The 25,096-nt window shown below is 39.8% G+C and overlaps 1 protein-coding gene across 7 annotated transcripts in view; it reads right to left on the bottom strand.

The window, feature by feature from the left end:
- Positions 1-4,689: 4,689 nt before the first annotated feature.
- The window catches only part of fgfr3 (fibroblast growth factor receptor 3), an 81,636-nt gene continuing 61,229 nt past the window's right edge, over positions 4,690-25,096 (bottom strand). Inside the window, exons 8-18 of one of the 7 annotated variants that reach the window (XM_044166135.1) lie at positions 24,328-24,472; positions 23,474-23,652; positions 19,161-19,306; positions 18,695-18,816; positions 18,270-18,380; positions 17,998-18,188; positions 17,128-17,250; positions 16,257-16,327; positions 12,682-12,819; positions 11,515-11,620; positions 4,690-10,594 (exon numbers count right to left, since the gene is read on the bottom strand). In XM_044166135.1, the coding sequence (XP_044022070.1) occupies positions 10,430-10,594; positions 11,515-11,620; positions 12,682-12,819; positions 16,257-16,327; positions 17,128-17,250; positions 17,998-18,188; positions 18,270-18,380; positions 18,695-18,816; positions 19,161-19,306; positions 23,474-23,652; positions 24,328-24,472 (1,497 nt within the window). In that variant the 3' untranslated portion in view covers positions 4,690-10,429. Of the gene's footprint in view, positions 10,595-11,514; positions 11,621-12,681; positions 12,820-16,256; positions 16,328-17,127; positions 17,251-17,997; positions 18,189-18,269; positions 18,381-18,694; positions 18,817-19,160; positions 19,310-23,473; positions 23,656-24,327; positions 24,473-25,096 lie in introns of all 7 variants that reach the window. The other 6 variants (XM_044166131.1, XM_044166138.1, XM_044166133.1 and 3 more) reach the window with 6 other exon arrangements.

Genomic DNA, 25,096 nt, shown 5'->3' with positions numbered 1-25,096 from the left:
CCAAACGCTTCATGTTTTGAAGTTGTGTCCAGCAGTTTGACAGTGCGCTGCTTTTGGCTACAGAGTCAAAGAGTTTTATGTGCTACTTCTGGAGTCCAGAAATACAAATGCTATGAAATCAGTTACAGTAGTGAACTGCTGTAAACACAAAGCATGAGAGGAGTAGTATCTTGAAATATGTTTGTTAGTAATTTATGTCCTTGTTATTCTGTAAAATGCACTTAAATCTACCTGTTAAAACCACAGAACTATTTGCCCCATGCCTGCAGGCTCATTGTTTAAGCTGTCCAACTTTTACCCAATAAAACCCTAAACCTAAAATGATTTTCACCTAGGTTATATATTACCACACACATCCAGAGTTTATAGTAAACAAAGCATGACCTTAGTGAGGATGGCTTAAAATGTAAAATTAAATAGAAAAAATCTCTAGAGTCACTCAAAGCAATAAATATACTGTATATTCAGATTTTCACCCAGATTGTTGCATTGCAGATTTTATAAATTTGATTTTTCCTCATTTTCTTTGTATACTCAAAATAAATACCAATACATCCCCAGATTAGTTTTTTTAATAAAACCTAAATCTTGAGCTCTATGCGTGTACACTTGATCTTACAAATGTACAGCTCATGTAGCACCTGGTAAAGCGCGGTGGCGTAAGGCATCATTCATCTGTTGCCATTGTTACAACAATTTTAATAAATGTAATAAAGTTACTTTTAAAGTTTCCTCTTTTTACACAGTGTTTTGTCTCCAGTGAGCTGAGCTGAACCCTCATTGCTGTGGTGTCCCTGCACCTGTCAATCCAACAGTATGGGTGGGACTGTAAAGTCCTTTCTCCATAAATGGATTTCCTGTTGATGTAGTTTGAGGTTCTATAGGTGGTGCTCTTTTCTTTGTTTTTCCTTTTGTTTTTCTTTTCTTATTGTCCTCAGAAATTAGCTGTTCAGCTGAACTGTTAGACTTCACTTTAATTTGAATAAACCTAAAATAAACTTAACTTAATTTATTTGCAAAACATCACACAGATTGAAAGAAAGAAGAAGAAAAAGGATTGAAAATGAATAATATTGAAAACCAATTGTTGCTTTTCTGACCGACACCCGAGAAGAACCCGACTGTCAGAGGGGCATCCACAACCTAAGCAGCAAACAAACCTATGTTGGCCCCTAAACTATCATCAGGTCTATTCCTGCTGCTCAGTAGGACTGGAGTTCTGAAGCGCTGAAAACCGGATTGTTTTACACACACCTGTTCCTGAACGTCACTCGGCTACACGCCTGTCTCAGAGGGAGTGCAGTTAATCGCTGATTTGGCACACTTACAGTGACAACATACCAAGGTCCAGTTTCAGGAACTTAGTACACATACACACACGAACAAACATTCTCTCACGCTTAAACACACTCTCACACACAAATAGATGCACAGTACAGCTTAAAACCTCTGACCCACACAGATCTACACACATTCAAACACACACTTTTACTGACACACATATATGCGCGCACACACACGCACACACACACACACACTATTACTTCCACATTAGCACAATGGCTGTGTAACTAAAGACACTGAAACCTCATGATGAGACAAACAGTCCGGGCCTCTCAGCAGCCATCTTTGATTTCCCCTGACTGTTGACTCACCAAAATAACTTCAAAACACATAGGGCTGCGTTTTCAAAGCCAGGCTGAAACGTGCAATTATTTTCAGTTGTCTGCAAAAAAAAAAGGGCGATAGTTTGTATATACTGGAACGCTTGACGCTTTGTGGCTTTGCCTGAATGGGAAACAATTAAAGTGCTTCTTGGCAGCACATGAAGCCAGACGGCGATAAAAATGGCTGAGCTTTTCAGCACGGGAGAGGCCTCTCAGCTCGGCCTGTCTGGAGTCATGAGAATCTTCTAGAAAACTTTCCTCCTGGACTCTGGGTCACTTTCTGCTCTCTGTTTCTTCTTTCCTCTTCAATTTGGGAGCACAGAATACTTAGCAGCTGCAAAATGCAACTTTCTTTTCATTGGAAAGACAGTAAATAAATAATACTTGTTACATGGAGCAAAAGTGCTGCCCACTTTCCTTTGTATTTTAGTTGTCAGAGCTTTCAGAGTTCATTTGCACATTAACATCATAATAAAATGACGTAACTCAGTGGGATTTCTCATATGGGGTTTCCTTCATCTGTCTTTCAGTCAGTATACAGTTGCGGTACTTAGAAAGGAGAGACTCCAGAAGGGCCGCTATAACCTTTGAGGCAAGGCTCATGTGGCCGACGGCCAAGGATACCCGAGCTAACACGACAACTAGCGAGCTAGTCTGCTAGCATGAGTTTGAGTTTGCTGTCTTCTTACTACAGTGGCGTGGAAATGTGCCCTCCTCAAGATCTATTTCTAAAGACAGATATTCTGAACAGAATTGGTGGAAATCTTTCTTTTTTAAAGAATTTGAGAAAAAAAAATTGCATTGTCTGCCCTTAATTGAAATATCTTCTTTCGTTGTTGTATTAGGCTGACAACTGCCCAAAAAGGAATTTCCAAAAGGATAATAATGGAAACTAACATCCCTGATTCGACCAGCAGGAAAATATCCCCCAAACTCGATGTATCCCTTCAACTTTAACAGTAGTACCCATCACTTTATAGCGAATGTGCAGCCACGTCTCCTCCTCTCCAGCTCCTCCTCCTCTGGTAGGCCGGGTGAGAGGTGGTTTAAAGGTCGTACAACAGCCTGAAGAGGGAGAGTGGGTTTGATGACCAACAGGCAATGGTTAGCAGAGAGAGGAGTGGGGAGGAGGAATGGGGAGAAAGGAGAAAGAGAAAAAGAGGGAATGAGAAGGAGAGAAGAGGAGGGGGAAGGAATGGAAAGCGTCCACCAGCGCAAACACCTCTGAAACAGAAACATCCATTTAGCAGCGAAAACAAGCCCCCCTCACAAGACCTCCGTGAATGGGCCACTTCAGCCGGCCGAGGAAGTTCCAACGAGGGGCAGGATGTTCCCCTCAGGACGCACTTGAGACGGGCTGAGGGCCAAAAGCCTGAATACATAGACCCCTCTCTCTCCCTCTGTCACTGTCCAGCTTTGCCCTCCCACCCGGGCCGAGTGGCTTCAGTACCCCCCAAAAACCCCCCGTCCTCCCCTGCCTGCCTGCCTGCTGCTTCCCCTCCCACCAGCCGTTTACTGAGCTGCAGCCAGCAAGGCGGCAAGGGAGGGCGTGGAACTGTACTCAGCAAACAAAGACAGAGGGGCAAAGACTTTCCGTGATTAAAGAGCAGTTAAGATGCTATGAGAGGCTAATTTGTTCACTGTGTGACAGAATCAACAGGAACTGGGGGCAGAAATCTGTGCTGCCTGCATTTCCTGCTGCAATTTAAAGGAGATTTGAATGTCAGAGTTATAGCTTGTTTACTGATGTCTACATCCAGTTTACTTTTCCCTCGCTGCATCCCTTATGCATGTCTTTATGTAATTAGGTGTCAATACTATCTTGAAATTAACTTATTTCAAACAATCCTTAAATGAAAATCTTGGGTTATGTACTGTTACGCATTTCTTGGTGAATAGCGGCCAGGTGTAGTAATTTCCTGGAGTCTCTCTTGTTTGCCTAGCAGTCTCATGGTGACTTCAAGACCCCATGTGCCTGGCTGTGGTTCACCAATAAATAGTAACAGGTTTCAACCGCAACTCACAGCATTTATTCAGGAAATAGAGCTGGCTCAGGTGTCATCAAGGGCTTTAATGTGGCTGTCTTTAAGATCATGGAGCCATAGCCCATATATAGAGTTTTACAAAAAATCTATTCAGAATGAATTTGCTGTCTGTGTCATCATCACTTGTTGTGAATTGACTAACAGGAAAATATCCCCCAAACTCGATGTAAGTATATATGACCACGTATCACTTGACTGAAGAATCATGTGATGACACATCAGCCAACTCTATTTGCTGAAGACAGTGGAATGCGGTTGAAAGTTCTGAAAGTTAGTGGACCTTTGAGCTTTGGATGGAGTGTGATGGAAATTGTTTGTAGACATTCATGGTCCCCAGAGGATGAATGGTAAATGGTGTATTCCTGACTTTAACACTAGCATCACTATGAGGATGACATTTATGAAATGTCTAATCCTGGTTTATGATTAAATACCTGCAAAACTAATGAGACTCACATTAACCTCAGTTGCACTTTATTTTTAGTGCTAATAACCAAATGTTAGCATGCTAGCGAGCTAAATTAAGATGGTGAACAAGGTAAACCTTATACCTGCTAAACATCAGCATGTTAGCACTCGTGGCACTGCTGTGCCTAAACACAGTCTCACAGAGCCGCTAGCATAACTGTGGACTCTTGTTATCATGTGTGCCATCCATGTCCAAAGCTTGTTTGTATTTAACGTAACCGACGGTTAGGTTAGTTTGCGTAGAAGGAAAACAAGCCGTGATATCTGCGACTGTGCTAACAAAGAGTTCAGACAAAACAAACGGAGACACTCTGCAAATAAATTCACTGATGTGTGTATTCTGTGGTATTTTGGTTTCATTTCATTAACATAAACTTCTTTGAAACTTGATTTGTTCACCATGAATCACAAAGTCTGTTTGGGTATTTGTTTGACTTGTTTTTGCCACAGGACCTGTTTGTTTTTCCAGATACATGCTCTCAGTGACAGACACACCAATGACAGCGAACGCTATTTAAACATGTTTATTGAAAACCTTTTTTGACAGCATAGTTTGTCAGGCACAGAGAGAGAGAGAGAGAGAGAGAGAGAGAGAGAGAGAGAGAGAGAGAGAGAGAGTTGTGAAATAGTTGTTTGTTGTTTGCCCAGAGGGGCTGTTGTGGAGGAATGTTACAGAGGATTCATCATGATCAAAACAGGTACATTGCAACAAACAAGCTATGATTTAAAAATAAAAAAATCACATAATGCCAAATGGTTAGTTCCACCTTTCTATGTTAGAAACATGAATACAGAGGGAGGAAAAATAAATTATGTGGGATTGGGAAAAAAAATCAAAGGACAAACATGATTTTTTCTCACTATTGTTGTAAAAAAAAACCTGATGTGGAATGCAAAATGAAACGTGACGTAACGGAAATAAAATAAACTGTATAAGAAAATCATTTCCTCTCTAAGATTCTTACAAAATAGCTCACACAGCTACATAAAACTCTACTCATGTACATCAGCAACGTAAAAGCATATTTCAAACTATAAATTAATCTGGACTAACATTGTCAGGTTAGAACTGCATGATAAAATGAAAAATGGGATGAAAAGCAGAGGGCTGTGTGAAAACTAACCATTCCAACCTGGAAAATAAAATAAAATAAACAAAAACATGAGAAATATGTATAGTTTTGATATCTCTGAAAGGAAAGGATCGATATCCGACACCAAAAGAAGTCGAGGTAACACCTCTCTCCTCCCAGTTTCGTCTTCAATCCTGATTTTCTTTTTGTTGAACAGAAAAGAGAATAAATAAGTCAGTCAGAGTGGAGACGACAGGTGGTTAAAGGCCAATGTGTGACTGTACATACAGTAAGAGTCCCTCCCTGCTGAGGCCGTGGTGTTGGTTCATTCAATAGCAAAGAAAACATGTTCACTCTTAAAAGGATTTGTTGTTTTTAACATGTGTTGAGCAACACACATCTGGTTATCAAGGCTAATACTGATATTTTTGCATTAGAGCTGAAGATAGTTTGCTGATACAAATACTGTTAAATTTGAAATGAGTATTCCTATCATGATGAAAAAGCTACTGAAACTTAAACCAGCATCATAAATCATAGGAAACAGTATTATTATTATTATTATTATTATTATTATTATTATTATATCAATTAAATGTATTTATTTCCAATTTTGGTGAAGTGCTGAAATAACATGAACCAAAAGTAATGTCTAGTGGGAATGTTAATGTTTGCAAGCTAGGCTAATTAGCTCCCACTTTCCACTTTGTGACCCATTGTGTAACAGCACAGTGGGTCCTCCCAAATATCAGAAATACTTTATTGTAAATGTTTAATGTTGTAAAGGGACATATGTCTTAAATCCCTAATGATATGTAACCAACACTATGTGGGCTTGTTCTGTCTTGCATCAACGTTTGTAGGATACAGGATTATGGTGTGCTCCAGCTCCATGGTAGCTCACCATGGTAACTGACATCGCGTCTCTTAGCAACGCTGGCCCCCAAATCTCAAATCGACAGTCGCCACAGGGAACCCCCAACTAGAAGCTTAAAGCTTTTTATTGTTAGTTCTTTACATGTTGGAAAATTGGCACTATTAATAATATGCCGAATTAGCTATTAACAGTTCTTGTTTGCAATGTACCCATGGATGTACAGAAATCTATCACGGTATTACTTTGAAACTGAAACGTGGTGATTCTCAGGCAAGTTCTGGAGTCATAAGGAGAGTCTTTTTTTATGATTTGTAAGGGGATTTATGGATATTTAAATATGTGTATTATGTCTTTGTGTTCAGATTGTTCAGAGTTATGACTCAGAGAAGGAGTATTGTTTTGCCGCAAATTGCAGCAATCAGGCGCTAAAGGTTAAAATTGCTTCCATGAGCTGTGTGCCACCGCTGCTGACTGTGCTGATCAGAGGACCATTTTTTTCTGCTATTATGGATATCCAGCATTTTGGAACATGCAGTAACTTTACTTTTGTTGCCATATACAAGACACATGTTAAAAACAACACATCCTTTTTTAAAGTGATCTAACAGAAAAACAGGTGCCGTCAGTATCAGAGTAAAATGCTCAACAAGGATACAGCAAAAAGGCCAGGGAGGGAATCCAAATAAAATAAAGGATAAATTAAGCCAGGAGCAAAGCCTGATGGGGGGCATTAGTATTTAGCTAAATGGCTACTCAACATCATCATCATCATCATCATCATCATCATCATCATCATCTTCTGGCCCTTTAATGAAAAACAACACTGAAAAGCAGATCGATATGAATAAAAATACTCTCACCATAGGGAAAGCTTTTACCCAGCATGGAAGAATAAATAAAACAAAACACCCTCCGTTTCATTAGATCCATCCAACCTTTACACAAGTGCCTTTTTGTCTTGTTCACTTGAAAAAAAAAAAAAAAAAAAAAAGGAGGCTAATACTTACATAGCCTGCTTCTAGTGAGATTTAATTTTTAGGCTTTTTTGCAATTATACATTCAAAACGTGATCAAAATGAATCAATTAATCTCCTTTTTGTTGTAAATTATTCCAGGCACTTCATAGATTTGGGCCCATACTGCAAACAGAAATAACAATAACAGTGTGTAATCTTTCACTTTACGGCCTTGTTTCTGTGCATAAACCAAAGAAAAAGTACATAATTTGGTGCTAAAAAACATAAAAATCTCCCAGTGTAGCAATAGAATTAAATACAAATTTTCATTCTTTTAAGTACTTTAAATAGGGGAAGATTTCATTAAGTACTGACACAGTCTTGTTGAGTAATTACAATACATTTCTCTACTTAAATTCAGTTCACACACTAGAATAAGGCCATTGCAAAGTAAAGTGTTACCACCGTTTCCATTTAGCAGCGAGTGAATCATGTTTCTGAACCCTTCAATGCCACTTGAACGGTGTTTTCCCTTTTGTGACTTAGCTAAAATCAAACTCTGTAAACATTTCTACCCTTGCGCTTTTTTGGGGTCAGCTGGAGAGACTACTGCATAAAAAAGGGGAGATATCCATTTGGCAATCCCATGATCCTTCCCTGCACACGTAACCTCCGCCCGCCTACATTCGACAGTGCAGTATTTGGTTCAGAGATCTCGAGAACTCGGTGAAATAGACTTTTAAGACTAATTTGGCACTTTTTTTTTTTAGCAAACGAAGCTTGAAGAAGGATCCACCACAGACTTCAGAGTCTCCTTTAACAAACCGACATATATATATACTGTATATATATTTTCTCTTTTTTGCTGCGTGATCTGTAAGTCGTACAGCATGCCTTCATTTCAGTATTAATACTATAGAGCAGCGATAAAATCTCAAGCGTCTGGGCAGGTTTTTTTTAGTAACACACAAGCACAAAAGGACATAAAAGCTTTACATTTCTGCCTTCAAGCTGATGTTTGTATCCATGAGTGTGCACACAGGTGCTGAGTGCCTTGCTCAAGTGCACTTTGACATAGCACGCATCTTGTTAGTATCGACCTTTCTGTTACAATATAAGAGTTTGAAGCCACCAGAGAGACCTTTAAAAGAAACAATCCACCTATAATTGCTTTAACACTGTTCAAAAAAACAGCAGATGATGCAGATATACTTAGAATTTTGGGGTCCTTTTTGTCATTTGGTGTATTTAATTTATTCGGTATACGTTAGATTTTTGTGTCAAGGCTCAGAATCAAGGCGCAAGAGCTTTTTTCTAGACTAGAGATGTTGACATCCAACAATCATACATGAATAAATCCATTGTTAAATCTTTAATCTTACTGGACTCAAAACCCCTGAATGCATTGCAGCTGAACGCAGAGTAGCTTTGGGGTAAGAACTGCAACGTTCACCTTTCTTATTTTGTTCGTTTGCTCTTAAAAATCTATTGCTAACAGTAGTTCTCCTGCATGTTTTCACATTTTTCTGAATGACACAAGTTCAAGCATGTTCTCTGATAATGGCTGAAAAGCATTCTGGGAAATGTAGTTCATCACTAAAGTTGTGTCTGAAATTGCTCCCTTGTTCACCGACTGACTTCTCTAATATCTAATGGTTTTCTTTTAGTCAATGAATCATTTAGCATCTCTGCTGACAAGTGTAGTTTTTCATAAACTCTTATTTACACATCTCAGGCGAGAGCATTATTTTGGGATTTGTGTTTTTACACTAGGTAGCAAATAGGCTACCAATCAACCTGGAATGTATTGAACATTACAGACTGAACAGTGAAACAGTATCAGTAGGAGGATTGTTCCTTAAACAGGCTGCTGAGGTTCTCTAAAGGCTTTTCATGATTCACAGATAGTTGTTGATGTTCAGTATGTCTTTAAGTACTTCAGTCATACGAAAAGGCCTCTCTGGTACATATCTTGAAGCGCTGCTATTTCTTGCCCAGCAAGAGTTAATCGTTGCTTTGATATTGCAAACGTCAACTTTTCAAACCAGAATTTGAACTCAGCAGATACATCCAGCTCCTTTCAGCGGGAGCCTTCAGTTCTCGAGTCCTCCTCTGGTGGTCGAATCACATTCGCTCTCAAAAATCATCTTTGCGTCTGTCATACATTCTTATTTTTTAAAACTGTAAACAAAACAAAAAAAGATGGATCAAAAACCAGAGGAGCCTGCCAGTTGTGAAAAATGACGCCGCAGTTCTGTTGTAAAATAAGTTACAAAAAATTGAAATAAAAATCTTTGCGTACAGTACTAAAATCCTAAACTAGACCTTTCGAACTTAAGAACCACATGTTAAGTCTATAAATATCTTTACAAATATACATGTTAATTATTCAAATAAACCTTTTCTGTATCACTTTAAATGATTAAATGATTTACACTTTCATGACAGTGTCCTCTAGATTGCAATGCTTCCATCCTAAAACAATACTTTAAAAAATTTAATTTTTTGTCTTTTAAGTACATGGCTGTGAACAGCAATATGATACATATTTGCATTTATATATTTACAATAAATCCTTTTCTAGATACATAAAAAAACTCTCCAAACCTTACTGTACTAATAACCGAAAGGCCCTGAAACTTCGCCTGACATTTGATGAGGAATTTGTTCCATGATTATCACAAAACTGGTTTTTCGGGATGCTAAAACATGACGATGGCGTACAAATTCATGAGAAAACACATTTATATGCTCATGTAATCCTCTCCGTTGTTGAACGTCTTCTGTAAAAGCTGAGACAAGTTATTGAGTGTCTTCGGGAAGAACAAGTCCCATCATCGAGTTGATTCTGGCTTTGCTGGTATCTTGTCAACGGATTGTCTTTAAGATCGCCAACTTTTATCGCGATCTATGGGCTCTGTGCAGACGAGAGGATAAAAATCTGAGGTCCTCGCCTACTGGATCGCCAGCCAGTCACTGATCAATGCCCTTCATTCCCTCTTCTTATATCCTTTTTGTCTCCGGAGGTTTTTATCCCAGTAGGCACGGAATGGTTTCACCCCACAGATTGTCCGTAACAAAAGACTGGCCCGAGTACAAAAATATAATTTCATTTCTGAAAAGAAGAACACAAACATGGTTCAACGGCAAAAAATAATCCTTCAATGTTTCAAGAGTCTCTTGGGGAGGAGGAAGAAAACTCAGTCAGAGGATTTCGACCAAGAGCTTAAGACGAATCGAAGAGCTGAAGCACTGTGGAAGTATTGCATGCAGAGTCACTGAGAGGTGTTTGTTAGTCACAAACTGTGAGAGGAGGTTAAAGTCCAGGCCCCCAGCTCAGGTTTTATGTCCTAATCACCCCGTTACTGGGAAGCTGTTTGGGAAGACAGGGCTCGTCAGGCAGCGGGTCGTGGGCGAAAACCGAGTCGTCTCCGGAGGAGCAGGTGCTGTTGGAGTCCTGACAGGTGGGCGAGTACTGCTCGAAGGGCACCGCCAGATCCAGGTACTCCTGTCAGGGGAGAGGTCAAAGGTTAGACTGGGGTGTCACAGTCAAATCCCTTCTGTGGTCACACAATCAAGGGAAAAATTATATAGTTTTACTCTATTTTTAGTATGTTAAGTTCTACAGAAACACAGAAACTGTTTAAAAAATACTGTAACCTCTATTTTATAATTGTATTTGAATGTGTTTCTTTCTTACATAATTTGCATATTTCTTTGACATTGTGGATATTGATTTATATTAATTAGGTCGAGGTAATAAACAGACCTGCACATTATTTTCCATTGTCGTGTTTGACTTTAACTTGTGCAAATACATAAAACACAAACAACCTAATATTTTAAAGACAAAAAATACTTTTCCAAGTTCTAATCCTGCATCCCTGTGTTAATTGTTCTCTTGTTATATGCTAAACTTATAATATATATAAATATATGATTTTATATCAAAGTCCCTTTCTTTTCTCTTCCTGTAAAATGTAAAAATGTTTTTCTGATGACTCATCTTGAACTTGGCGGCGTATACGTAAATGTATCCGATCAAATATGATAATGGGCGACTAGCTAACTCCGCCCATCATATGAAACCCCATTTGACTGTTAGCTTGTGGGTTGTAGTAACTAGCAAAGCATTATCATAGGAGGAGGAAGTGTGTGTTTAGATCTCAAACACTATTTTTGATGGCAAAAACTTTTTTTCACATTTCCAAAGAATGTGGTTGTTCTCTAATTTATTGATTTCTCCCTCGTCCTCTGACTCCTGATCTAACGATGTGGGTGAAGGCCGCTTCGCTATGCCATGTCAACTTATTAGCAGTCCAATAAGGTTAGGCGAGGCTTTATGAATTGAAAAGTTACTGTGGTCCAAGGTGAAACTAAAGGTAATGTTTTGTGTTCGGTGAGCAGCGGCTGTGCAGGGAGACTTACATCGGTGGAGGTCATTGACAAAACCCGGTCGTGATCTTCTACCAGCTGCCTGAAGGTCGGTCTCTGTGATGGCACCGCATGCCAGCACTCCCTCATGATCATGTACCTGAAACACCCACATCAAGGTTTAGTTACTCTGCATCTCATCCATTAAAATTAAATATACATTTTAAACAAATATTCTCAGATCTTAGATGGACTGTTTCAAGTGATTCATATTGGTTTACTTGATCTGCAGCTGGATGGTGATGGTCTGTAATTAAGGTTAAAGCAAAGTAAAGGCTCACCATTTTTGGTTTTTTACCAGCTTTCATTTTCATTTGTTGTGTTTCCAGCCGCAAGAAGACACTTTTCACCACAGTTTACAGTAAAGGAAGTCCCCATGCGACAGCCACAGATATAAGGGGAAAACCCATGAGTTGGTGATCGTGTAGTATGATTAATAGATCTCTCAAAGTAGTTGAGAAGCCAAAATGTAATTAATGGCTAACCTAAAGTGTTTAAAATTTCAACCAGACTGTTGTGTTATTGATCTTTTAAAACCAGATTTTCACCAGTTTTTTAATGTTCAAAATAAACGCTGATTTATTTTGGGTATTCTAAATCCACTAAACCTTTGTGCTCATCGTCCAGACAGTTTTACTAGTAAATAACACTGAGTACAAAATGCATAAAATCTATTTTTTCTGACTTTAAATTTTGGGATATGTGGAGGTTTTTGAAACCAGTTACTATATGTAACTTTCAAATTTGGTGAAAATTAATTAATTAAATCTGAAATTTAGGCCTCGGCTCCAGTATGTGCTTGAAATAAAATGGTCACAGGTGTCATAAGGTTAACATTATGTAATAAACTTCGCTATGAACTTTCTGTACTTTCTGATAAGATTTACATAACAAAAAACCAAGACACCTTGAATCCATTTTTAAGAAGTGTGTCTGGAAACGATCAAATATTATAACCATAAATCTACTGGTTTATCGTTTTTCTAACTAAACCAGGTATAAAAACAAAATAACATCAAAAAGCCTCAAGTCCTGGCTACGGATGTGGTGTCAGCTCCTTGCTTCCTATGCTTTTTCCTACCCAAGTCAGGTTCATCTGCGCTGAGCTGCCTCCTGTAAACAAGGTGATCAAACTGAACTACAGTTCATAAAGACACCTACAGTTCATGGGTGCAGTTGGCAGGTTTGTCCATCCGATGTCCCTCCTTCAGCAGCTTAAAGAGTTCTTCTACTGGGATTCCTGGGTACGGCGAGCCTCCAAGGGTGAAGATCTCCCACAACAACACCCCATAGGACCACCTGAACACACACAATGAATACAGATTAGAGGTCAAACGGCACTCGTGGCCTGAAGCAGTCAAAGTGCAGAAAGAGGCTTGTGTTCCCCAGATAAACCAATGAATCTTGGCTGGGGAAATATTGATCTTCAATGAAGTTTACTGCAGCCAATTTAAGAATCAATTTGACATTCTTATTGTCTGGGACAGTCAGTCAATGTTTATAAAAATCAACAACTCGTCCCTCGAGCCAGAAAGGAGACAAGTGAAAACTCATTAGAAAGAAATGGAAGACAGATTTGAACACAAATGAAAAAAGTATATCAGCAGCATGTTAGCATTCTTGTATCTTGCTTGTGTGTCATCAGTTTAATAAAAGCATCCCCGTCAGTATCCTTTGAATCTGGGCCAATATGAGCTACAGCCAGTCTCCAATGTGAAACTTTCATGTGATCCACTTTTGAGTACCTTGATTTGGTCGTGCTAGCTCAGAAGGATTAAGCATACCTACAGTAACAAAAGACATGTAATCATCTTTAAATTGTTTTGATGGTTCAGTTTTAATAGCAAACTGAAAAAGTTAAGTGTGGAAGAAATCTTTTGACACATAAACAACAATTTCAAAGGTATACACATTTGTGTGGACGTGGCCCATAATGTGTCTTGACTACCATACTGTTTCCAAAAATACCTTCAGGCCCGTGAGCACAAAACATGAATGGAAAAACGTATTATTCTGTATCTACAGTTACAGTCCAGCTGCTGCCAATCCCAGAAACTCTCTAACTTGAGCTGTCCTCTCTTTTTCTTTCTGTGTCCATGGCAGCAGCTCGAGTTTACTGCTGCATTATTCCTAAATGGCTAAATGAGGGAAGGTAATCAGATAATGGCGCTCTATTAACCCAGTGTACTATTGTTCGTCCAGTGAATCAGAATCAGACCCCTCCTCCCACTGCGGTGCTCAGCAGGCTTAATCTAATTATCCACGCTCCGGCCCAGAGGGTTGAAAACAGCCGCTACTGGCCGAGCCGGCTAGTCCTCCATGCAAACACAGAGAATGAAAGGAGACTGAGGACTGTGGTGAAAGAGAGACATCTATATTCAGAGGTAAAGAAGGGGAGACAGAAACTGTAGAAATGTAGTTGAAAGTAATTGGCCAGACAACTGAACTCTAACTAACTCATTATCATTATTGTGTTCTGGACGTGAACAAATCAGGTCTTTAGGGTCGGGACGGGTTCAGGACCATCTCAGGGACAACCACAGACTCACGCTGTTTATATTCACTGCTAGTCGTCTGGGAAGAAGTTTCACAAGCTATGCAGCAATAAGAGCTGAAGGCCAACATCACTGTGATGATTGATTCTGTAAGATTTAGATGTTCCGTGTATGGGAGAGAATGGTGGAATTTGAACAATATTGGTTTCTTGAAGCTGATACAAAGGTGCTGATAGCTGGTCGTGTATCAATATTTATTATCTTCAAATTTGACCTGTTTCATGCCAAAAAAAATCCAAGTTTTCTGTATTCATTCCTGTCAAGGTGGGATCTGAAACTACAATAAAAGACAAAAACTCTCCACTTTTGCTTTGAAATACTGTAAGTGTCTGCCAATCATATCAGCTGTATTAGTAATAGGTTCTAGTAGGGTTTGGTGAAAAGACGATAGGAATCCGATCCTTTAATATCTCTGGTTGTATTAGTCCACTGCGGGAAATGTTACAAAAAACTGCTTTATGACATTACTGGATTTACAGGATTTTTGCATCTATGTAAAGACATCTCTGGATTTTTAGGTATTTAAGTCACTAGAATAGTAAAAAAAACATCTGGATTCTCAATTGTGTTTCCATAAAATGAAATATACAACAATATTTATTGATTTTGCAATATAAAATTACAAATGCTGTTATAGATCTTAAACGATTTTATCCATATGTATGGTAGTTAATCTTGCCCATGTGATTCCTGGTAGGTTTTAGAGCTTAGAGCAAAACCTACAAGCATCAATGTCTATCGTTCTGTTGGACAGTGATCAATTAATTGATTTATTGGTAGGGCTTTCAATCCTAAAAATTATTTCTGTGAATGAGTCAATGCTAAAAGCTCCTGGTTCTGGCCAGCACCTTATCCACTTTCGCTGCTTTTAATGGGTTAGTGCGTCGCTCTGAAGGTGCCGTGAGGTTTGTTCTCTGCAGCTTTTACAGACTGACATCTCTGAAGCTGTTCAAAATATAATCCTCACCTCCAAGATATTGGTATATGGAAAAACTCACTGGCTGAAGAATGAAAAGGTCTATATCTGCACTAAATAACCCTGGTATATGAATTTAAAAAAGTGAATTAAGGTCTATATTCATTGGTAGAAACTGTCACTTGGAATCACAATGCGATGATACAAATTACTTTTAGGCACACTGTTTCTCAGCACAAAAAATGTGTGAAACGACTCAGTGCAAAAATGCCTCCCTGAGTGTTCTCATTGTCAGTTGTGCCGTGTGAGCTGCTGCAGCAGGTAAAAGTTTCCTTATATTCAGTCCTTTTCTTGCTGTTTGCTTGTTGTTTGACTGTGACTGTGTGACAGATTTGTTTTAATGTGTTTTGTCCCCCGTCTGTTCCAGCGTAACATATTTCAGTGAAAACCATCACAGGTCAAAAGTCAAAAGTCCCCTGGGATGTGTGAGAGTAAACTGGCTGCAGAGCGACTACTGTATAAAGGGAGGAGGAGGTTTGGCGGGAGGATTGACTCTGTAATCCAGACCTGCTGAAATAACAGAGCAGGCTGATTCTCCTCTCGGCCCGTTCCCAGTCTAGTGTAATCACATGGCTAGCCAGTGTTGACAGGGGCCCGTGTTTGGCTTGGATGGCTGTGCTGGGGACACAGCGTCTGGCTGCAACCGGCGGGGGTGTTCTTGCTACCACAAGACAGAAGACAGATTGACTTTGTGACCTCCTCGCCTAAACTCACCTTTCTTCTCGTGATCGCAGTCAATACAGGAGAAATCAGAGGTTGTAAAGAGTGCGCTTGTCTCCATTCCTTTGAATTGTTGTGGAAAAACTCCCTGAGGGAACACCTTGTGATAAATCCAGTGACCCTCTTATCTCCTTCTGTTCTGGGGCAGGTTGGATTTACGCTGATAAAACAACAGTAAGATGCTAGAGCTCCGTTGTGTTTCTGTCTCTCTCTGATGTCGTGTTGGGAGATTAAAGAACAAACGCGGCGAGGAATGTGGAGCCGCTGATACACAAGAAGCTCAGGATTATCAAGCGAGCGCAGATGACAGCGAGCGGGAAATTATTTGGAAAGGGAACGTTATGAGTCCATATTCACATGCATAAACGCAGTGCTTGATGCTAATGTGCTCAGTCATCATATTTCAACACCCGGATGCCTCCGGTGTACAGCAGCTCCACATGAGTGGACTGTTGGCATGTGACGGTTAGTTTGTGCAAACTTACACATCGCTCTGGTGCGTGTAGACCCGGTCGAACAGAGCCTCCGGAGCCATCCATTTCACGGGCAGACGACCCTGCAATAATAGAGGCACAACAGAACCGCTTTGGTCAGCAGAACCATTCTGTACAGAGCAGACAGCAAAACATGGACCCAAACACACAGAGCTCTGCCTCGTCCTGCCATAACTGTCCTGGCACCTTGAACTTCAGCTATCCTGTCTCATCGTAAGAATCTCAGCCACATTAATTTAGCAGTTATAGAGTGTTATGTCTGTAATCTTCACTCCAAACTCCACAAATGTAGCTCTAAAGGTTTCATTACTGCCGCAATAATTAATCGATATCAGTTTGATATTTTATATTTATTATATCTCATTTCTTGGTTATTGTTAATATCACAATGTATGCTGGTCTTGAATACAATTTTCTGAACTCTTTGGACAGTTTTATCTTGGTAAACTGTCTCTCTCAAACCTGTTTGGGCATCAAATCCATATGACTAATGTTTGTTTCTTTTCTTCTTCTTGTGTAAAAATCTAATAAAAGCATGGTTGTAAAATCTGTATCGAAGTATTCTATCACATCATTTGATTTTGTGTCCTGGAAGAATCATGAAGAGTGTTAATTTGTCGACTTATCAAGTGTTTGGTCTTGGACTTTCCTTCTATGACCTAATAGTGATACTGGAAGGCAAAATCAAATTTTCAAAAATGAGAAACCGAAGTTTCTACTTTCCTTTAAAGAGCCGTAGAATATTTAATGCAAGGTGAAATGATCCTACTCTCGCAATACCATCCCTTTATGCAAGTTAAAGACTAAAACTATTAGCCAATACTATGTTTCTGACAAAGATTTCTGATGGAATGAGACTCACATTTGTGGTCTTTTTGTAGTAGTCTATATTGTGCACGTCTCTGGCGAGACCAAAGTCGGCAATCTTCATAACGTTGTCCTCCGTCACAAGGACGTTTCTGGCTGCCAAGTCTCTGTGGATACACTGAGGGAAGAAGTACAAATGCATCAAACATGCACCGAGACAAAGCATTGCAGAGACACACACACACACACACACACACACACACACACACACACACACACACACACACACACACACACACACACACACACACACTCGTACACCGATGCCCTGACAACTTTCATTTACCATTGTCTGACTTTATTACTCGCCCCTACATGGCAAATATTGACCTTTACCCAAACCTTAAAACCTCATCCTATAACTTCCAACCATGAAACTTATTCCAAACCATTAACTAACCTTAAAACTGATTTAAACCTAATCCCAATGAGGTTAGTATTATTTTGCAAAGATTATAACCATAGTTACAACCTCAAAAGTGTTTAAAACACTCTAATCTCTAACTTTTAAATGTTAACTAACCTATCCCTAAACCATTTCTTGTTGCGATTCTAACCTGTAAACCTAAAAAAATAACTTGAAACTGCAAAGGTAAAATTGTGACTTTTCCTGGATTTTTTTTAATCTAATACATTTAACTGACAGTTGTTGTCTATCTTAGAAAGTTTAGAAAGGTAACTTGCCACAGCATCCTTATGTTGGAAGATTTTCCTTGTCTTTTTATTTCCTTACGGATAATAATTATGAGCTGTGAGGACAGTTCCTCCAAAACATGGATACATCCACATACAGAGGCTCAGCTCAAACAAACAGCACACAGTAGTTGCATTTCAGCATTAGTGACACAGCATCATGGCGGCTGACCTTCTGCGAGGCGAGGTACTCCATGCCTCGGGCGACCTGGTAGGCACAGGAAACAAGGTCTTTGAAGGTGAGCTGCTCGTCTGGGATTTTACAGGTGTCAAAGGAGTAGTCCATGCCCGGTGGCCGCCGCGCCCGCAGGTACTCCCTCAGGTTGCCTTTAGAGGCGTATTCCACCAGGACGTACAGAGGACCTGCATGCAACATAGAGTCACTTTCAGAACGTAGTTAATTATTGTGTTAATCGTCTCCTCTGTAATGCAGCATGGCCTCACCGTCCTGAGTGCACGCTCCGAGCAGGTTGATAATGTTTTTATGTTTTCCAATCATCTTCATCATCTCCATCTCTGACACCAGGTCTGACAAATCTTTATCTGTGGCGTCATCTGAGACGAACAAAAGAGAATGAAACCAGATCAGAACAAATGATGAAGCACTTCATTGAAGATCAGCTAGTGAGAAGGGACCAAAATAAAAGCAGGAGAGGACAAAGACTTCAGTTTGAGCATAGGGGAGACATGAGACCAGACAAAGCAGATAAATGATTATATATGCAGGGAAAGGGAATGCATGTGAAAAGCAGCGAGAGAAAGACACAATGCTGCGGATTTCCTTCAGGAAATCACAGAGCACAGTACCATCGCTGCCACTGTCAAGGTCGTGTATTAATTCCTGGAGCGCAGCCACAACAATCACTAACCTTTCAGCATTTTCACAGCAACAGTAAGCGGCTTGTTGGGCTTCTCCTTGTCAATGCCGATGGCCTCGGCCATCACCACCTGGCCGAAGCAGCCCTCGCCCAGAGGTTTACCCAGAGTCAGCCTGAAACAAAAGCAAGACAATCTCAGAGCTTGGATTTTTGCCACAAGCAGTGTTGAGGAGTGTTTTTTAATTTCTCTCTACAGTTATGAATGAGACTGATTTGATTGCCAAGTACAATAAGCATGGGGGAAGGTGTTATGGTGACCTTGATGTATTGATGGCTCACATGTTTCACGGCACATTTACAGTACGAGGACAACAGCGCAGTATCTGTCACTTCTTAAATATGTTGCTTGGCAGCGTGAAAAAAGCCACAGTGTACCATGTTTTCTGTCTGACAGGCGTTTCAACAGCAGTGATGAATGTAGATGTTTTGTTTCTTTTCTAACTGTTTTGTTTCTTACCGTGTTCGAGGAAACTCCCATTTGGGGTCGGAGGGCAGTTCCAGCTCCGAGACGTTGGCCAGCATCGGTCCGTCGCTAGATGACAGGCGGGCGATCCTGACCAATGGGGTATTGGAGTTCATGGAGGAGTTGGAATCCAAGGACACCTGCTTGGGTGCAAAAACAAACTGTTATAGTCTCTGAAAAGGGTGAGTGATGTGTGTTTAAACAATGAGCCAGAGGGAGGAGAGAAAGCCTAACATGACTTTTGACCCAACAGAGAATATCTAACTCTTGATATTTGAGTTAGGATCAAATCTTTGACTGGATATTAGTTTTACCGAGAGATGAAAACTCGAGAGATGTTTTGTAGTTTTCTATTTTCAAGTCAAAAGTGTTTCATGAAAACGCCCACTCCGAAAGTGGAACTGCTTTAAAGAAACTAATCTAACTAGTCAAAAGTCTAGTTGATTTTGAATGTCAAAGACAAGGCCAATAATCCGGCAACTGAAATTCTAAATATAATTAAAACAAATATTTCCTTGTAAGATGCTGAAAATGTATAAGCTCTGGTTTGTAGAGAAACTGTGTGTAGGAAACTATGGAAGAACATTTTGAAAAATATTTTACTTTTCAAATTTAAAACTGCCACCAGTTAACCTTGGTTTGAACTTCTTGATGTAAAAACAACATTTAAGGACTGAAAAAAATGACTAAATAACTTGTCAAAATGGAATGTTTTTGGCAGCAACAGACTGCAAACATCACACATCTCAGGACCAATGTCAAAGCTCTTTCAGCAGCTCAGAGTTTCTCTGAAAAACAGCCTGACTTCTGACACCAGCAGTGACTTTTACAAACAGCCGGCCTGCGGTTGTGCACAGGAGGTAGCAGGCAGTAACAAAGACGAATGAAGGAGGATGCAGAGGTGGGTGAGCGTGTGGCGAGGTGGGATGGACGCCTCTATCCATCAGCGAGCTCCATTTCCAGACCGGCGGTCCTGCCGCCGAGTCTGTGGGCTCGCCGTCTTCCCACCATTTATCTGACTGCTGGGAGCTGATGGCTCCGACCCTGCTTTTGATGAATCTGTTTGTGTCAGAGTCTGCCAGCTCAACCCCTTCAGGTGGGGTCCTGAAACAAACATGTCCACTTATCAGACTTCCCTCCTCAACTTCTCCACTGGAGGAAAATGAGAAAAACACTGTGAAGCTAAAAAAAAAAAAACCCAACCCCTACCACAATTTCAGAGGCATGAAAGTAATATCTGATAGAACATGCCAGGGGGTTTATGGGAGATTTACTCAGAGTTATGAAAAAGAAAGGAGAGAACCAGGAGATTAGCTTTACAAAAACTAAGCAAAGATTACAGAAAAATGCAATAAGATCTTTCCCTGCACTACCTTATAAGAGCATGTATATGAAAGTAGCAGAAGAGGAAAGATTTAGAGGCTACAATTAGAGAATCTTTCAAAAGATGAGGTTTATACCTGATATAACCTAACAAGGCTGCTTTTATGTAACAAGGACTAATTAGAAAAAATACATTATTTTACAACCTTTCCAGCTAAATCTTGACTTTGGTTTTAAAAGCTATGTGTTTGTTTTCCAAAAACTGAATTATAACTCTCAAGTAATAGTTTTCTTTTTAAAAAATGCATCTTTTTGCATTCTGAGCAGCACAACCCTTCAATTATGAAACTGGAAAGCTGGAGCTCGCACAGAATAACCACACAGTGGCTGTGTTCTGCACACCGTGGGAGTCCAGCAGGGTGGGGCAGGATGGATAATGACAAACTCATCTGCATTTTAGACATTCAGATGCTCTTTGCATCCTCAGTACAATCACAAGATGTAAGTCATTCTAGATCACCAGTATTGCAAGAAACCAAAAGAATGAGAGCCAGACGGCACTGCCTGATAGTTTTCTGAAGATTATATAGGACAAGAATAATAATAAGAGTAATAAGAAAAGAAATGGAAGCTCCGGAGCTCAGACAGAAGTCTTTCGATGAGAGTAAAGCGGAGTGAATAGCGGAGAACATGAGAGTGAGGGCAAACTAATGAGTGTGGAGAGGGAAAGACTGCAAAAGGAAAGGTACTCTGGCCTGGTCTTCAGAAAGCCTTTTTCCCTTCTTGGACATGTCTGATTCTCGTTCCTGTTTTGACTCAGACTTGTCCACTGATGGATGTTGACTCAACTTTTTTCCCCCTGCCTGTCTAGAGAGCTCAACCCCCCTGAACAATCTTGCAAAGCCAATGGTTTCCAAAAAACATCATTCCTACCACTCAAACTATACCTTTAAGTTAAAGGTCCAGTGTGTAACATTTAGAAGGAGCAGTTGGCAGAAATGTAATGTAATATTTATAAGTATGTTTTCATTAGTTTTTAATCAGCTGAAAATAAGAATCGATGTGTTTTCGTTACCTTAGAATCAGCTGTTTTTATCTACATAAGTAGTGGGTCCTCTTCCACGGCGGTCACTATGTTGCACCGCCATGTTTCTACAGTAGCCCAGAACGGACAAACCAAACATTGGCTCTAGATAGGGCCACTTGAGTTTCTCGGCCACTGTAGTTTCTCCTACACGCTTGGAAGGGGAGGGTGAGGCGAGCGGTATTCACATGGTTGCAAACTGCAATTTCACCGCTAGATGCCACTAAATCCTACACACTGGACCTTTAAATTGATTTCTTCTTCTGACAAACATACCTTTAAGATATAGAATCAAGTCCATAAATGATAATTTTCCAGAATCCTCACATCTGGATCTACATCAAATTATAACCAACTCTAACCTACTTATGAAATGTTTGTCTACCAAATTTACAGATCTGTTCAAAACTTTCCACTTGTTTTCGAAAAAATTTCCCACAAAAAGACACAGAAACAGAGAGAGGAATATACACACACAACAGTCAAAAGATTTCAAACTGTAAAAACTTTGATGCTCTGCATGTTCAGTCAGCTTAGAGCTACATTTCTGCTCATCCTTACAAAACCTCCTTAAAGGAATAGTTTGACATTTTGGGAAATAGGCTTATTCGCTTCCTTGCCAAGAGTTAGATGAGAGGATCGCTACCACTCTCATATCTGTCCGTCAAATATCGAAGTGAAAAAGTGCATTTCCCAAAGTGCCAAACTATTCCTATAATCCTTGAGACTTGTTTTCAGCATATTGCCTATTTTGGTCTTCATTAGGACTCGGTTTATCTTGTCCTGGTCTGTATTCTGTTTGAATTTTGGTCTTGGATTTCACTCTGACTTGACTGAGGCTTGTCTTGAACGCGGCCCTGAGAGACAGTGACGTGAAGAGCTGTGCAGACTGCAGGCTGCGGCAATGCAGCTGCTCCACTTTATGTTTCTGTCCAAACAGTTGAGGGGCGAGTGTGCGTTACAGAGAGTGAAATCTAAAACTAACACTGACAGTCACAGGAGGGCATAAATATCCCTGAGCTGAAACTGCTCCAAGATAAATGTGAACACATGTCACCAGTGTGATGCCTTCCAGCGTCTGCACAACGTCATCAAAACAGCAGGACAGAGAGAGATCCACGACAGATAGACATACAATAACCTTCTCCATTTATTCATACTCTTAGCTTGCGTGAGTCCTATCCTACATGCAATTCTTCTTTGAAAGTTATAGAAGTTGAAAATACAAACCCTTCTGCAGGTTTCTCAATGTGGCACTGATGCAGAAAAATTACACAATTTTTCCATGACTCTCCATAACTAATTCGGAGTGCTTCGTTGAGTTAATAATGTTACTCCCTCCTTGACTGTTAAGGTTGTTTTTCAAAATAATCTAAATTCTACAGCAGTTCAGTTTGAAGAGAAAAAAACTGCTGAAAACAGCACCTGATGCAATAAATGTTTTAAACAAGTACCTGATATGTCATGATTCTTTATATGATTTTTCCCAATTTTGTGTCTGGAATACACCCTGGAAAGGTTTTCCCGGAGTTCAAGGACTTCCAGCATCCTCTGTAATGTCTCTAAACCCCCTTGAGGAAGCCAAGTGAGTTTGCTGAAATGCTGATGAATTTAAAACTGTAGTTTTAGATCATAGACCATAGTTATAGTAAAAGTACCTCAGGGATGACAGGTGTAGTTTTTATTTTTGGTGTTTTTCTCTTTTCCAGCAGGTCATATGATATTTTCAACACAGTTTTATGGGAAAAAAGGCCCCATTGCTACATGATTTCAACTACATCATCTGCATCATGTTGATCAAAGTTATTATAAATATACTAAAAGCTCAACTAAACAGCTAAACAGACAGGGAGAGAGAAAGAGAGGGAAACGTGTTTATACGAATCTTGTATCTACTTTCTGTTACCTGTCTCTTGAGGGGGAACTTTGATAGTTTTTGCACAGGCGGCGTGGGCAGCGTCTTCTGCGTGGTCATCCTCATGCGGCAAAGGACGACGATAACCACGGCGAGAATGAAGAGCACGCAGCCCGTCACATAGATGAGAATGTTGGCGTAGTAGTCTTCCTTTTCCGGGCTCACTGCTTTGGGAGGAGGAGGTCACAAACACGGGATGTCAGTCAAAATACACACATCAAATGACAAACACGACATATCATAACAATAACAATATTGTATATTATACTCTTTCATACTTTTCCACACCTAATCTCACCAAAAAATTGTTTTCATAATAATTAAAATGAAACATTGCTTTGCTCAGTAGCACCTTTTGCCCAAATGGATTCTAGGAAGCAGCTTTCTATGGAATAACATCTATAAATCAAAACAGAAAGAGTTCAGAAAGTAATCAGCTTGTAGTTTTATCCTGTAGCAGGTACTTGCACCTGTGATATGCTTCTCCCCGGGGAGGTAATTATTGTGTTGAACAACAAACACAGAAATGTCTTTAAATTGCTTCGTAGCCTTTAATCTTTCAGTGGAGGCTGGATTGCATTTTCGGTTCCTCCAAATAAAGGGGTGATGACACAGTTGCAGTGCACTTCAAATGCAGTAAGTAACATAAGTAACAATCTACGATAACGTACGATAACTAGGTTTGAGAATGAACGTCAAAGATTGTGCTACTGAACAAAACATGAAATTGTCAAAAAAAAAGTACAATAGCAATCATATTTTCATGGAGTTTAGAACATTTGAGTTGGAAGAAATGGACGACAAGAGTCCAAAGACCCACAGGGAGAAGAGGAATATACCTGGAAGCACCGTCAGCCAGGCAGAGTGGTAAGCATAGCCGATAGAGTTCCCTGCCAGACAAGTGTACTCGCCCGCATCCTCAAAAGACACATTGGCCAAGAAGAGAACCTCTAGCTCCTTATCTGTAGTGTTAATACCAGCTGTCTGTGAAGGATAAAAGGGGGATAAGATGGAGGAGGGAGCAAAGAAAGAGAGAGAGAGAAGAAATATAATGAGCCCAAAGCTTCTTAGAGGAAACAGCAAATACACCCTTGAGGAAAGGACAGGGCAGAGGATTTGAAGGAGTCAGCAGTGCTGTTTTCTTCTGCTGACAGCACCGCCAGCAACACCTGAAAACACCCAAGCAGCACCTTCACCATGCTGCGAAAGAAGCTTGCTGGTTCAATCTAAAACCACACACAACCCAGAAACTTTTCACACTGCAAAACTTCTTATCAAGTCATTTTAACTGTTATTGGGTCCTAAAAGTCTTAAAACAAGTGAAAAGGTATGACATTACAGTAAGAATATTTTAACCATTTCCCAATACCAATCAGCTTGTTTCAAGAATCTGCTAAAATTAATTTTCTTTAATCTAGTATGGCAATCTCCTTAATTGTCTTCCTTAAACATACTCATATGTAGAAAATCCTTGAAACACATTTAATTGTATTAAAAAAAGATTGAAATATTCTTACTGAAATGTCAGATTTTATTTTATATTTTATGTTTTAAGAAACCAGAATTTTAGGGCTCAGTAAATGACAATGACAGTTTAAATTTTTGCAG

This window comes from Siniperca chuatsi, linkage group LG15 (genome assembly GCF_020085105.1).
Source record: "Siniperca chuatsi isolate FFG_IHB_CAS linkage group LG15, ASM2008510v1, whole genome shotgun sequence".
NCBI lineage: Eukaryota > Metazoa > Chordata > Actinopteri > Centrarchiformes > Sinipercidae > Siniperca > Siniperca chuatsi.
This window is presented reverse-complemented; position numbering and strand designations above follow the sequence as displayed.